At 56.8% G+C, this 13,355-nt stretch overlaps 2 protein-coding genes across 6 annotated transcripts in view; one reads left to right on the plus strand and one right to left on the minus strand.

Moving 5' to 3' along the window:
- The first annotated feature begins 388 nt into the window (after positions 1-388).
- GSS (glutathione synthetase) lies at positions 389-9,864 on the plus strand. Of its 4 annotated transcripts, none has more exons than XM_066330561.1 (13): positions 389-517; positions 970-1,164; positions 2,279-2,424; positions 3,652-3,727; positions 4,512-4,651; positions 4,768-4,884; positions 5,010-5,090; positions 5,371-5,448; positions 7,001-7,067; positions 7,671-7,865; positions 8,236-8,317; positions 8,660-8,849; positions 9,520-9,864. In XM_066330561.1, the coding sequence occupies exons 1-13, from the start codon at positions 404-406 to the stop codon at positions 9,641-9,643; spliced, it is 1,605 nt and encodes a 534-aa protein (XP_066186658.1). In that variant the 5' UTR covers positions 389-403; the 3' UTR covers positions 9,644-9,864. The 4 variants fall into 4 exon arrangements, with proteins under 4 accessions (XP_066186658.1, XP_066186659.1, XP_066186660.1 ...); XM_066330562.1 differs by having other exon boundaries at positions 1,027-1,164; XM_066330563.1 differs by having other exon boundaries at positions 451-517; positions 989-1,164.
- Positions 9,865-11,467: 1,603 nt separating this feature from the next.
- Positions 11,468-13,355, minus strand: part of ACSS2 (acyl-CoA synthetase short chain family member 2) — a 31,119-nt gene continuing 29,231 nt past the window's right edge. For both annotated transcript variants that reach the window (XM_066330559.1, XM_066330557.1), the window contains one exon: positions 11,468-13,220. In XM_066330559.1, coding sequence (XP_066186656.1) covers positions 13,093-13,220 — 128 coding nt within the window. In that variant the 3' untranslated portion in view covers positions 11,468-13,092. The remainder of the gene's footprint in view (positions 13,221-13,355) is intronic.

Consider the following 13,355-nt stretch of genomic DNA (forward strand, 5'->3'; position numbering starts at 1 on the left):
TCCCCTGCCTGCCAGGGGTGGATTTCAGCTGGCGGGAGGGCGGCAGGTAAGGGTGAAGGTGTTCCCATGGAATGACAGGATCGCTGAGGTTGGAAAGGGCCTCTACGAGCCCTGCGCCCGCCACTTCCATCGCTCCGGGCTCCCGGCAGCCCCGGCCCGAGCGGCCCCTGCATGCACGGCTCAGTTTCATCAGCTGCAGCCCCACATGCGGGCGAGCACCCCAAGGCCCCTCGTCACCCTCTTGATGTCGCGACATGACGTCACACACCCGCGACACGGAACGGCGCGTGCGCGCTGCGCGCTCCTGACGCGACTCCTCCCCCTCCGGCCCCCTGTGCTCAGCATCGCGCACGAGAGGCTCTTTCCCGGCGTTGATTGGTTCATTGAACTGCCAATCTGCTTGATGGGCGGGGCGAGGGGCGCGGCTCGTCCAATCACGGGGCGGTCCGCAGGGCCCGCAGCGAGCGGCCGGAGCGGGTCCGGGCGGCGGAACCGGGGGCGCCGGGACGGAGCGGGGGTCAGTAAGGGGCCGGGGGTCAGTAAGGGACCGGGGGTCAGTAAGGGGTCGAGGGCCGGGAGGGAACGGGGCCGCCTGGAGGGAACGAGGCCAGTGGCGGTCTGGTGACCGCAAAGGGACAGGTAGCGTCGGAGCGGGCGAGGGATCGAGGACCGGGAATCAGTCAGGGCCGGGGGATCGCGGGTTAGTGAGGGCCAGGGGGCCGGAGAAGGGCAGAGGGCTCGGGGCTCTGGGGACAGCGATGTGCCGAGGGCGGGGGCTCAGGAAGCGGGGAGCGGGAACCGGGAAGGGGCCGGGGGTCGCGGAGCAGGGTCGGGGGTCAGGGCGCACTGGCAGTCTGGGGACCGGGGCCGGTGAGGGGACAGGGAGCGGGGATCGGGGCACGGGGTCTGGGGACAGCCGGGGCTCGGGGTGTGGGCCGGGCGGTGACCCGCGCTGTGCCGTGCCCGCAGCGCTGTGCCGTGCCCGCAGCGCTGTGCCGTGCCCGCAGCGCTGTGCCGTGCCCGCAGCGCTGTGCCATGGCCGCGGCCTGGCAGGACGTGGTGCGGGACGCGGCGGCCGTGCGGGAGGCGGCGGCGGTGGCGGTGGACGCGGCGCTGCTGGCGGGGGTGCTGATGCGGACCGGGGAGCAGCCGCACGCCTCGGATGTGAGTTCGCAGCGCGGGGAGGAGCCGCTGCCGTGCCGGGGGTCCCTGAGCCCTCCGCTAGGAGCGGCTCCCCAAGGGGCAGCCTTCGCTGTCCCTTCGCTGGGGGGCAGCTCACAGCCCATCCTCGTGATGAGCACGGCTCCCCAGGGGACAGCTCCGCCATACAGATTCCCTTTTCCTAGGAGAGGGATCTGGGAAGGCTTAGGAAGTTGTGGTGCTGGGAGTTAATCCCTTTCTCAGCCTCTCACCGCCCATATGAACCTTTGGACCAGAGGAGAGTCTCACGAGGGGCCTCTGCTTTTGGCATGTCCCCAACTCAGTCAGCCTTTGTCCCATACCTGGAGTGAGGTGACGGGTGGAGGTGGCTCATGTGTGGTATTTGCCTTTGGGCAGTCCCTGGTGGGTGGCTGGGGTGGGAGGCTCAGCCTGTTGGAGCAGAATGCCGTGAAGGGTCTCAGATGAAGTGTCCCTGTGCAGGAGGGCTGGGGCACCATTGGGGAAGGGTGTCTGAGGAGCCTGGGGGCGAGCAGGCAGCTGGCAGTGGAACAGGGGGACAGGTCTTCACCACAGCACTGCTCCTTGATGTCAGGTCAGGGCTCTGGGGGATCTCAAAGGGTGAGAGGAAGAGGGAGCCTGGGAGGAGAGGCCAAACGCACTGGCAGTGTCCCTTGTTTCATGTAAAAATCCAGGTGAATTGGTGACTTCTCTGTAGTGTAATACATGGACTTTGAGTAATATATGGACCCCATATCTGAGATGTGGGATGAGCCAGCATTCCGGAGTCACTGAGCAGGGATCAAAGGAAGTAACTGACAGCCAGAACCCAGGACTGGCAAATTAACCTTTTCTCTGCCCCTGAGAAGCTCTGGAGACAGTGCTGTCCAGTTCAGGGGGAGACAAGGGGAGGCAGTCAGCCCAGCCAGTGGAGCAGCAGTGCCCTGTGGGTGCTTCATAAAGCAGAACCCTCAAAAGTTAGGAATCAGCAGGGTCAAGGCCATGTGTCTGCCTAGCAGGGCTGGGGATGGCTTCAGCCTTCAGACAAGCAGAGGAAGCACCTCCTGGGCCCCTCCTCAGCTGCCCAGAGCTGACTGCTGTGCTGCATCCCTGCTTGCAGGTGGTGAATTATGCTCCCTTCACGCTGCTCCCCTCCGCAGTGCCACGGGCCTTGTTTGAACAGGCCTACAGTGTGCAGCAGGATTTCAACCTGCTGGTGGATACCATCAGTCAAAACAAAGAATTCCTGGAGAAAACTCTGGCCAGGTAACGTTTTTGCCTGTTGCATTTTAATGAAATGTTTTAAATATAAAGCCTTTATCACCCTTCTGGCATCTCTACCTTTCTGAGGCCTTCTTGGGCCCCAGAAAATGGGACATCTGGCCAAGTCCTGCTTCACTGCTATGATCTTCAACTTTGCCACTTTTTCCAGCTTCTGAGTTTGTATTTGTGAGCTTTTTGATCCCTAGGCCTTAAATGCAAATCACTGGAGTCTTTGAGTCCTGGATTTAGCATCTCTTTTAGTCTTATTCTGCATCTGCCTGTGTCTGTCCAGTAACCACCAGCAGTGATGGAAAGGAGGTGTCTGTTCTGTTTCCACGCCCTCCATCAGTGACCCCATCCCCTCTTTCCCAGCCACAAGCTCTGGGTGCAGGAGGACTGTCCAGCTTTGCCTCCTGGGTCCTGCTGAGTTTATCTTTGGCTGTTGTCCTGGGCTGGAGTGACCATCCCTGACTTTGTCACTCGTAATTGTGAGGCTGATGCTTCCACAAATCCCTCTTCCCACTGCCTGTGCACGTGTTGCTGCCTCTGGCACTGGAACAGAGCAGAGGAAGCTGTTTTCCAGCATCCTTTTGTTTTGTTAAAGCCTGACCCCTTGGAGCTGTTCCAATGCCTGTGCCTGTTCCAGAGCTGGCTGCAGCCAGAGCTTGTGGGGACATGCTTGTACCTGTGCTTCAAGAATGCAGCACCTGGGGCTTGTGTGTGCTCAGGTGCCTGCCCTGTGCCAGGGCAGCTCCCTGGAGGTGCTGCTCAGGGATTTGGAGCCTTGAGGAAGAGCCAGATCTACTCTAGCAGGGCCCCAGTGTGTGGGGTTTGGAGCCTGACAGGACAGGGGGATTGGATGAAGCTTGTGAAGCTTCTCTGAACTGTGTGTGCAGGCACAGAGAGACCTGTGGTTTCTTCCCTGAACCTGCAGAATTCTGCTGCATTTCTTTGCCTTTACTTGTCCCATCTCTACCCTGCCAGTGAGTCACTTCTGCACAGGAGGGCCTTTTGTGGAGTGGCTGTGCTTGGCAAACTGGGTTTGTGTTGTGGTTTTGCACTGAGCATTCATGGAGAGGTGTTTCACAGTGCTACAGCACCTGGTTGAGCCCCCGCCCTGCTCTTTGTGCTGGAGAATGCCCCTGCTAAGGGCTTTTTCTGCAGGAGAGATAATTTTCTTGTTCCTCTGTGACACTGCAGGGGGCTGACGTGGTCTGTGTTTCTCTCTAGCACCATCAAGGTAGACGACTTCACAGCTCGACTCTTCAGAATCTACATGCAGGTTTTGGAGGAAGGCTTGGCTCAGGTACCTTGGCAGGGGGTCTCACAACTCTTGGATTGTGGTGGGGGTGCCTGGGCTCTGGCAGCAAGCTTTGGCACTGTGGACTCTGAGCTGTCCCAGGCTGGTCCCTCCCTGCTCTGCATTGTCTTGTCACAGCTGGTGAGCTCAGGACCTTGCCCTGCTGAACAGCTGAGCTCTTTGGGTGGTGCTGCTGGAAACAGCCTGGCCTGGAGAGGGAGGAGGATTGCATGTGGTTTGTCTTCTGGGAGCCTCAGAGTGTCCAGGACATGTGTTCTGTTGGGACCTGCAGCAGCCAGGCCATCCCTGCAGAAGCTCCTTTACTCTCAGGAGTGTTGGGAACTCCTCTGGAGCTCTGAGAGGGCTGTGGGCTTTGGGCAGGGGGCAGAGCAGCCAGGTGTGACCTGCAGTGGTTGGTACCAAACTGAGGGTGACAAGACAAGAGGGAATGGCTTCAAACTGACACCGAATAGGTTTAGATGAGATATTAGGAAATTTACCATGCGGGTGGTGAGCTGGTGGCGTTAGGTTGCCCAGAGAAGCTGTGGCTGTCTCATCCCTGAAAATATTCAAGGCCAGGTTGGACAGGGCTTGGAGCAGCTTGGTCTAGTGGCAGGTGTCCCTGTCCATTGCAGGGGCTGGGATGAGGTGATCTTTAAGGTCCCTTCCAACCCAAACCATTCTGGGATGCTCTGACTGGATCTGCCCCGGGAGGATTTGAAAGCAAGCTCATCAGAGGATTTGCAGTTAGAGGCTACAGGAGACCCCAGCTCCCCTCCCTGTGTTGCAGACTGTGTTTTTGGGCATCAACCGCTCGGATTACATGTTTGACTGTGGGCTGGGTGGCCCAGCAGCTCTGAGGCAGATAGAAATAAACACCATTGCTGCCAGCTTCGGGGGGCTCACCTCCCGCACCGCCGACGTCCACAGGTAAGGAGCACCCCAGGCACTGCAGCAGCTGCACTGCATGGCCCCTGTGCTCTCCAGGCTGCTCCCTTGGTCCAGCTGGGCATGGACATGGCATTTACAGCATTTGTCTTCCACAGGTTGGTGTTGAAAGTGCTGGGAAAGACTGAGGAGGCGTCACACCTGCTCCCCAACAACCCAGCAAAGGGGCTGGCCTTGGGAATTGCCAAAGCCTGGGAGCTCTATGGGTCCCAGAGGTAAGGACAGAGGAGGAGAACATGAACAGGAGCAGTGCATGGAGCCTGAATCACAGAGATGGTGATCCAGCTAGGAGCGTGTGGAGTGTTGATTTGTTTAATGATGTCCTTGGTATCTCTTCCAGGGCTGTGGTGATGTTTCTGGTGGAGGATGTCCAGAGGAACATTTTTGATCAGCGTTGTGTAGAAAATGAGCTTTGGAACAGGTAAAGTTTGAATTTTCCTGGGATGGGAAAGGAAGAAGATAATTTAGATTTTTGGTATGGAAAGCTGAGCAAACTGCTGGCAGATCATAGGAAACATAGGATGGGCTCCTAAACAGGGAGTTTTTTGGGCTGTAGGGTTTCTCTTGCTCCATAGCACAAAGCCTGAGGCTATTTGTGAAGGAACCTACAGATCCTCCTTGCTGCAGCCACCGCTTCCACCCATGATTCGGAGTTCAGGTAGCTGTGGGCAGCCTGGTGACTCTTGCTGTGCTCTTGGCAGGAATATCCGTGTGGTGAGGAAGCGGTTCCGGGATGTGTTTGAGCAGGGCTCCCTGGATGCCAGCAGGAGGCTGTATATGTGAGTATGGGCCAAGGTGCGCATCCCTGCCGCCTCTCGGGCACACGGGGCACACTGGGAGCTTGCAGCCAAAGCTCAGTGTAAGTAGTGACTGTCTGAGAAAACAGTTCTCTTCCATGCTCCAGGCTGCTGCTTCCTCTTGGAGCTGAGATGGTTTTGTGTTCACAGCGGTGAGGTTTTGCAGACACACATCAGTCCCTTACAGCTGCAGTCATAATCTCCCTCCTTCAGCCTTCATTGCTCTGTGGGATCTTTAGCTCTTCCACAAAGGTCTGCTCTGAACAGCCCTGGCTGTTTGAGAGGCTTCCACAGAGCCATTTCCTGTTTACTGTTCACGTGATGCTCTTCCAGTGGGAACTGGGCTGGGTTGTTAGTGCTGGAGGAGGAAGCATTCCATGTCCTTTGGGAATCTCTTGGGTTTGAACTCACTCAGTGTCTTGCCTGCTCCCTGTGGAGACCAGGACGGGAGGATCACAGCCTCCTAGTTGGTCCCAAGTATGACGTTTGCCCTATTTCCAGGTAATTGTGCTGGGAGCTGTATGAACCTAAGGGAAGACGTGGTTTCAGGACAGTGATTTTTCTGTAGCGACACTGATTTTTTCCGTAGTTTGACCTTCGGGGTCAGAGCTGTGCTTAATTAATGAATGTATTTGTCATGGTTGGCTAGCTGAGGGGAAAGTGTATTCCTTGTGCTTCCTCCTGAGCATCCTCCCCTGTCACTGCTGGATGCCTCCTGGCTGCCTGCCAGCACTCCCAGACCAAGTGCACAGTTTTGAGGCCAAAGCTTGGGCATGTGGTGCTTGCTGCAGCTGTGCTGCCAACCCAGCCCTGGCAGAGAGGTTTGGTGCCTGTCAGGTTGTTGAGTTGATGTTCTACCTTAAATTGCCATAGGAGAAGAACCCTGTTCCCTCCAGCTTCAAGAATCACAGAGTTGTTAGGGTTGGAAAAGGCCTCTGAGATCAAGTCCAGCCTGTAACCCAGCAACACTGAACATGTCCTCAAGTGCCACAGCCTCACATCTTCAAGTCCCTCCAATGCCCTCTGCCACCTGTCCTAGTGCCTGACCACCATTTCAGTGAAGATATTTTCCCTAATCTCGAATCTAAACCTCCTCTGGTGCAGTTTGTGGCTGTTCCCTCTCCTCCTGTCCCTGTTCCCTGGGAGCAGAGCCCGACTCCCCTGGCTGTCCCCTCCTGTCAGGGACTTGTGCAGAGCCACAAGGGCCCCCCTGAGCTCCTTTTCTCCAGGCTGAGTCCCCCAGGCCAGCGTGGGGTGAAAGCTGTTAAAAATGAGGTGCTTACCTCTCTGCTGAGCTGGGTGTCAGAATTATTGAGCCTTTGGTTAGAGCAGAGGCTGGGTGTCAGCTCCCAGAGTCTTGGACGGGCCAAGCTGTGGTTCAGTGGAGAGGAGCCAGGGCTTGCAGTGTTCAGCTTGCTCTGGCAGTGCCAGGCAGGAAGAGAAAGGCCAAGGGGAAGGGGCAGGGGGCTGTGATCCCCTTGGTGCTGGGATGGGCCTGGCCTGGCTCTGTGAGCACTTCTGCTTTCCATTCCAGGGACGGCCAGGAGGTCGCAGTGGTGTATTACAGAGAGGGCTACGTGCCCCAGGTCTACGACGAGCAGGTCAGTACCCACCTCCCTGCCCCAGAAACCACCAGCTGGGCACTGCCCAGGGAGCTCGAAATAATCCCAGGGGCAGCTGCCCTGGCTGGGGTGGGGTCAGTCCTGCCTGGTGTGGCTGAGAGCATTGGGAAGCTGTGACTCCAGAGAGCAGGTGGGTGGCCCTGCAGTAAGGAAAATGGGTGGCTTTCTTCTCCGGGGGTGATCCCCTAGTGCAGCGCTGAATTGCTTCTGGGAAATAGGGATTAACAGATGTAAGCACCTGCTAAAAGTTTTCAGACTTGGTCTACAAATCGCTCAGTGCTCTCTTAGCACGATCAGGCTGCAGGTAATAATAGCACAGAGCAGATCTTGCTGGTGTCTCCAGGTGGCAGCACTGGACAGGCTGGGGAAGGAGCACACAGTGGATTAATTTGACTGTGCTGCTCCCAGAGGTGGCAGGAAATTCATGCCTGCTTTTCTCTGGAGTGCTACTCCCACCCCCTGTCCCCGCCAGCAGGCAGGGAGGAGACAAACCATATGTCGATAACCGCTCAGAAAAGAGCAGAGCAAACCTTTTGTGTGTTTCTTTTCCCTCCCGGGGTGGTTGCTCCTTCGCTGCCTCAGAACTGGGAGGCGCGGCTGCTGCTGGAGAGGTCCCGGGCAGTGAAGTGCCCCGACATTGCCACGCAGCTGGCGGGCACCAAGAAGGTGCAGCAGGAGCTCAGCAGGCCGGGGACACTGGAGAAGCTGCTGCCCGGCCACCCCGAGGCCGTCGCTCGGATCAGAGCCACCTTTGCAGGACTCTACTCCCTGGATGAGGTGAGTGGGAGCGGGGCTGCAGCAGGGATGGACATGGACACCTGCGCTCTCTGGTGGAGAAGGAGAGGGCTTTGTTGTGGTCCTTGGGGGAATTTGTTGATGCCTCTGCTCAGAGGGATCTGCTGAGGAGGCCCTGCTGCTCCCTGGTGCTTTGCTGTTGGCAGAATCATTTTGGTTGGAAAAGCCCTCCGAGATCATGGAGTCCAACCTTTGCCTAAACACTGCATTATCAATTAGACCGTGGCATGTCCCATCATTCCTTGAACAGCTCCAGGGATGGTGACTCCATCCAGCTTATTCCAGTGTGAAACCACCCTGTCTGTGAAGACGTTATTCCTGATGTCCACCTGTTTCCATCCTTTCCTGCCAGGGTGAAGAGGGTGACAGAATAGCTGCCACAGCCATTGCTGACCCCGACCGCTTTGTGCTGAAGCCTCAGCGTGAGGGTGGAGGTATGAGCTGGGCTGTGGAGGTGTGAGCTGGGCTGGGCCCCTGGGGGTTCCCATGGTAGTTTGTGCTGTGTTTGGGGCAGGCAGTAGCTCTGTGCCACCTCCTGGTCCTGTGCTGAGGGATAAAGGGTGGCTTGTGGCTACTCACAGCCATGGGGACTAGTCCTGGCACTGAGGCAGTGCTGCTCCTGGAGAAGCTCCCAAGGGCCTGGTGTTGGGTTTGGAGAGCCCAGGCAGCACTTGAGGAGACAAAGGCTGGGTTATTTTATCTCTCAGAGCCACATAGCTGGGGCCAGGGACTTCTGCTGTCCTGGGAGTGCTTGATGTACTGGTTTTGTTTGCCAGGGAACAATCTCTATGGTGAGGAGCTCAGGGAGGTTCTGGAGAAGATCAAAGACAGCCCTGAGAGAACCTCTTACATCTTGATGGATAAGATCAAGCCCCAGCCAGCACTGAATTACTTGCTGAGGGCTCACAGTCCCCTCCAAGTGTCTGAGTGCATCTCCGAGCTCGGGATCTTTGGTGTCTATGTCAGGTGAGGAACATGCTTTTGTTCCAGGGCAGTTCCCTGCTCCTGACACGGAGCGAGAGCATTTTGTCCTCTGTGCTGCCCAAGCACAGCCACAGGACAGATGTCTGGGGACGTGCAGGTGCAGGGGACAGATGTGACCATTCAGTCTGTGCCCCTGGCAGCAGTTCTGAGCACGTGTGCCCACGCTGAGCTGCTGCTCTGAACCTGCTGCCAAACGAGCTGTTGGAAAACCACAGGGCTCGTGCTGGCAGTTACTGGTGTAATGGGATCTTGGGATTGATGTGTCTCATCCCCGGGATTTCTGGGAGCACTTCCTGGGTGCTGGATGCAGCCACATGTGTGGCTTTTCTGAAGCCCTGGTGATCTCTGAAATACCCGAAGGCCTAATGCCTGTTCAGCCCTCATAGGAGCTGCTTTTGTTTAAAACCCTCACAGGCCACATTTCCACAGGGTATAAATGACAGTCCTTTTCACAGAGTTTTGGGAACAAAGGTGCTCTGGCAGCATTCAGTCTCTGGCACTGCCCATTTGCAGAATGGCCAGTGCAGCCACCAGCGTTAGCCCTGGGGCTCTGCCCTGCCCTGGGTGCTGACAGGGAAGGTGCATCCTGCTGCCGCAGAGAAATGCCAGGGGCTGTGTGCTGTGCAGGGCTCAGTTTCCCTCTCCTCTGCAGGCAGGGCCAGGAGCTGGTGCTGAACCAGGCCGCCGGTCACCTCCTGCGCACCAAGGCCATCGAGCACGCGGACGGCGGCGTGGCCGCCGGGGTGGCCGTGCTGGACACGCCCTACCTGGTGTGAGGAGACAGCCCCACCCTCCTCCTCTGCTGCCTCAAGAGCTGATCTGCCCCAGGGATTTCTCCTCCGGGTGCACGTGCCAAGGTCTGACGTGCTGGAGGCTGTGAGGGGGGACTGTGTGATGCAACTGGCCAAAGGGTCCTGGGTGCCAGCCCCAGCTTCTTCTGATGATTCCCCCTCCAGGAAGGAGGATTCCCTTGCTCTGCCTGCTCCGGGGGCCCTGGCCTGGGGGAAGGGGAATGTAGAGCAAAGGGTCAATGTGCCACAACAGGCCTTTGTGCTGCTCCCACTTCTGAGCTCCTTGATGCTGCGTGATTTCTGGAGACATACACAGCCTAAGGAATGAGAGCAGAAAGGTGGATGGGCAAGTATCAGCCTTTATCTTCATCCAGTGCCTCAGTGCTCTCCGGCTTATGAGGAGCGCCCAGCTCCACTCACCGTGGCCCCTCCAGCCCTCCTTCCCCTGCTGCTGCTGTTGCAGATTTCTATTTTCCCCTCTGCCTGAGGATCCTCAGGGTTCCTGCACCAGGCACAGCTGTCCTGAGTAATTTGCCCAAGGGTCTCTTGCTTGCTTTTGCTTTGCCCAATTCCTGTTTTATAGGACTGGGTGCTGATCCCAGTGTCTCTGTGCTACACAGGGCAGAGAGCAGTGCAGGGTGCAGGGCAGGCTCCTGCTGCAGCCCAGTCCAAGAGATCTCCACAGGCTGGTCTAAGAGTCCCTCAGAGATGGAGGCAGCTCCCCAGGCAGCAGTGAATTGGAGCCTTGTGCGTGTTGATGAATCCCAAATCACCCTGGGTTTGTGCCAGTGCATCCCACTGCAAATCAAACACTGAGCATCTTCCTGTCAGGGAGCCCCAGCCTTGGGAATGGTCCTGCTGAGGCTGGGAGCTCTGTGGTGAGGAAGCAGAGGAATTGCAGGGGAGGCTGGGCAGCACAGCCCCAGCTCCAAGCACCTTACTCTGGGACCAGCACCAGTGGCTGGGGAGATGTGGCTCTCTCCAGGTTTTATGGATCAGTGGGAACAGCACAGCAGTGGAGGAGTGTGGGCTCTCCTGCTCAAGGTCTTCTGCCTCTTCCTCCAGCCCCCTTTCCTCCTCAGCCCTAAAAGCTGCACCTTTCTGGCAGTGAAGAGCCCAGGCAGCCTCAGCCCAGCCCTGATAGTTACACAGAACCAGCACAGAGGCAGAATTCCTGCAGAATGGATGTGCTGAGTGGCAGAAGCAGCACAAAGGCAGAATTCCTGCAGAGTGGATGTGCTGAGTGACAGCCCTGCTGGCTCTGCTGCTGCAGCATCAATCACCAATCAGTCACTTGGGAAACTGCTCCATCCTTCAAGTGTGACTGAAACTGGGATTCCTGGGTGTTTTGTTGGGGGATTGATTACCCCAAGCCAGAGATTAAAAGGAATGTGCAATCTGATTGGTGTTTATGGCAATTTTGTCTGAGAGATCCATGGCAGGCCTGGGGTGGAGGTGAGGGAGCCCTGAGCTGTGCTGACAGCCCTGAGCCTCCTCACCCAGCTCCCTGGCACTGGGGCTGCATGAGGGCATGGGTGACATGTGGGTGTCACACCGTCCTGTGCTTTCCACGAGCCTTGGAGCAGCACTGGCTGGAGACCAGGGAGAGTCTGAGGCACAGGCTGAAGCCCTGGAGCCAGCATAGCCAGCCACAGACAATCTCAGTCCATGGAAAAAACATCATACTGGCAGGAACCTGCCCCACCCCAAAAGCCAGTCCTGGTTTCTGGCACAGTCACTCCAACTGCACTGAGCACCCTGGACTCAACAGCACACAAGCACCTACCACCCACACACACTCCAAGCCTGTTTCCATTTTGTTTTCTTGAATTTTATTCCATTTTGCATTAAATTCTCACTGTTTTCCAGCCAAAATTACATAGCTGACAAAGAGTAACAGGAGGAACGATGATGCAGGAATCCTTGTCACCAAGGTGGCACAATCCAGTGGTACAGAGCTGTGGGGGCACATGGGACACAGGCAGGCACCGAGGTTATAGGTGACACAGGTGCTGTGCCAGTGAGAGCAGCAGGTAACAAGTGAGATTTGGGACTTGGCCAACAGCCTGGCAGAGCACCCCAACACCTGCCCTGAGCACCCCTACCCAGAGGCAGCTGCTCTTCCTTTTCAGCCCCAGCTCAGGTGCAGGTAATCCTGTCCACTGGCACTCCCCAAAACAGCTGTTGCAGCAAGATTTAAAGCCCATTTCTCCTTTGGTTTAAGTGCAAAATCAAACAGTTCACATGCAGGTTTCACAGAGACATTGCAAAGGAGGTATCAGCCCCAGCTCAGCCCTGGCTGGAGGTATATGTCCTTCACTGGAGGAAGGATGGCTTTGGCAGGACCCTGGTGGTGGTCAGGCTCTTGGGGAAGAAGTTCGGGGACCTTTAGCTCTCATCATCCTTAAGCCATGTCAGATTTAAGCAAACACTGACTTTAAACATCTCCCACCTTATTTTCCTGATGAAGAAATGTGTAGGACTCCCACAGCCCTGCCTGCCTTGCTTTCTCTGCTGTAGCAGTGGTCGTGGTGCCTTGGGAGAGGTGCCTCTGCCTGGCTCCATTTCCCCTCCATCCTTTGGTGTAACAGCTCCCAGTCCTCCCCCAGGACACAAAAGGAGCATCCAGCTGCTCCAGCTCTGCTTCAGCTGGGAGCTGGTGGCAGCAGGGCTGGAGGAACTGGGGCTCCATGGAACATGTCACACCAAGGCTTTTCCCTTCCTGGCTCCCTGTAGTGTCCATGGCTAGTGAAGGACCCTGGACTGAGGACAACACAGCAGCTGGCACAATACAGGTGAGGAAGCAGCAGATCTTGGTATCAAATTGCCCCAAAAAACCTGTTTAAAGCCCAGAGCTCCCTGGAGCCTTGCTCCACTCCCCTGGAGGCTCCAGGAAGCTGTGCTAGCAGCAGGACAGTGGATGTGCAGTGATGATGTGGCTGCTGCAGTGCTCCTGCAGTTTGCAGCACTCGAGGAACAAAAGGAAGCTCAGCTGCTCTGTGGGCAGTGGCAGATGCACCTCCCAGGCCTGCCTGCATTGAGTAACTCCAGCATCACTTCCCCCCAACCCCCAAAGCCCCTTCCCACTGTGCACAAGGTGCCAGGGCCCCTCCAGGACAAAGTAAATTAACACTGTCTCCCCCACCCCCCCAATTAAATTAAAATCAAGAACGAGGTGCTGAAAAGGGAGGAGGATGAGTCCCTCTGTGCACCAGGCTGACCCTCAGATGTGTGATATCCATCTGGAACACGACAGACACCTCATCCAGGGCATGGACACGGCCTCTCCAGAGCCAGACTCTCCTCATTCCTACGATTGGTACATTCAATTCAACAGGTGAAGGTTTCCTTCCCGGGCAGGCAGCGGCTGTTGGAGGGACCTGCTCATCAGGTGCCATGGCCACTGTTCTGCTCAGCAGGCACAGCTCCTGCTGCTACTGCTTAGTTTCACATCTGCTGTTGAAAAGGTGTTGGATGATGCCCGGGTCTGCCAAGGTGGAGATGTCCCCCAGATCTTGGTCATTTTTGGCAATTTTCCTTAATATCCGTCTGGTGATCTTTCCTGTAATAACAGCCGAGAAAGGGAAGTAGGAGTCAGAATTCCAGAATGGTCTGGGTTGGAAGGGACCTTACAGATCATCTTTTTCCACCCCTCTGCCATGGGCAGGGGCACCTTCCACTGTCCCAGGTTGCTCCA

This window comes from Sylvia atricapilla, chromosome 16 (assembly GCF_009819655.1).
Source record: "Sylvia atricapilla isolate bSylAtr1 chromosome 16, bSylAtr1.pri, whole genome shotgun sequence".
NCBI lineage: Eukaryota > Metazoa > Chordata > Aves > Passeriformes > Sylviidae > Sylvia > Sylvia atricapilla.

Excerpts from the sequence above, each read along its gene's own strand:
- GSS (XM_066330561.1), top strand. The coding sequence starts at position 404 with ATGGGCGGGGCGAGGGGCGCGGCTCGTCCAATCACGGGGCGGTCCGCA. Across the intron at positions 5,091-5,370 it reads GAAAATGAGCTTTGGAACAG|GAATATCCGTGTGGTGAGGA; the intron begins GTAAAGTTTGAA and ends TGCTCTTGGCAG. Across the intron at positions 5,449-7,000 it reads GCCAGCAGGAGGCTGTATAT|GGACGGCCAGGAGGTCGCAG; the intron begins GTGAGTATGGGC and ends TTTCCATTCCAG.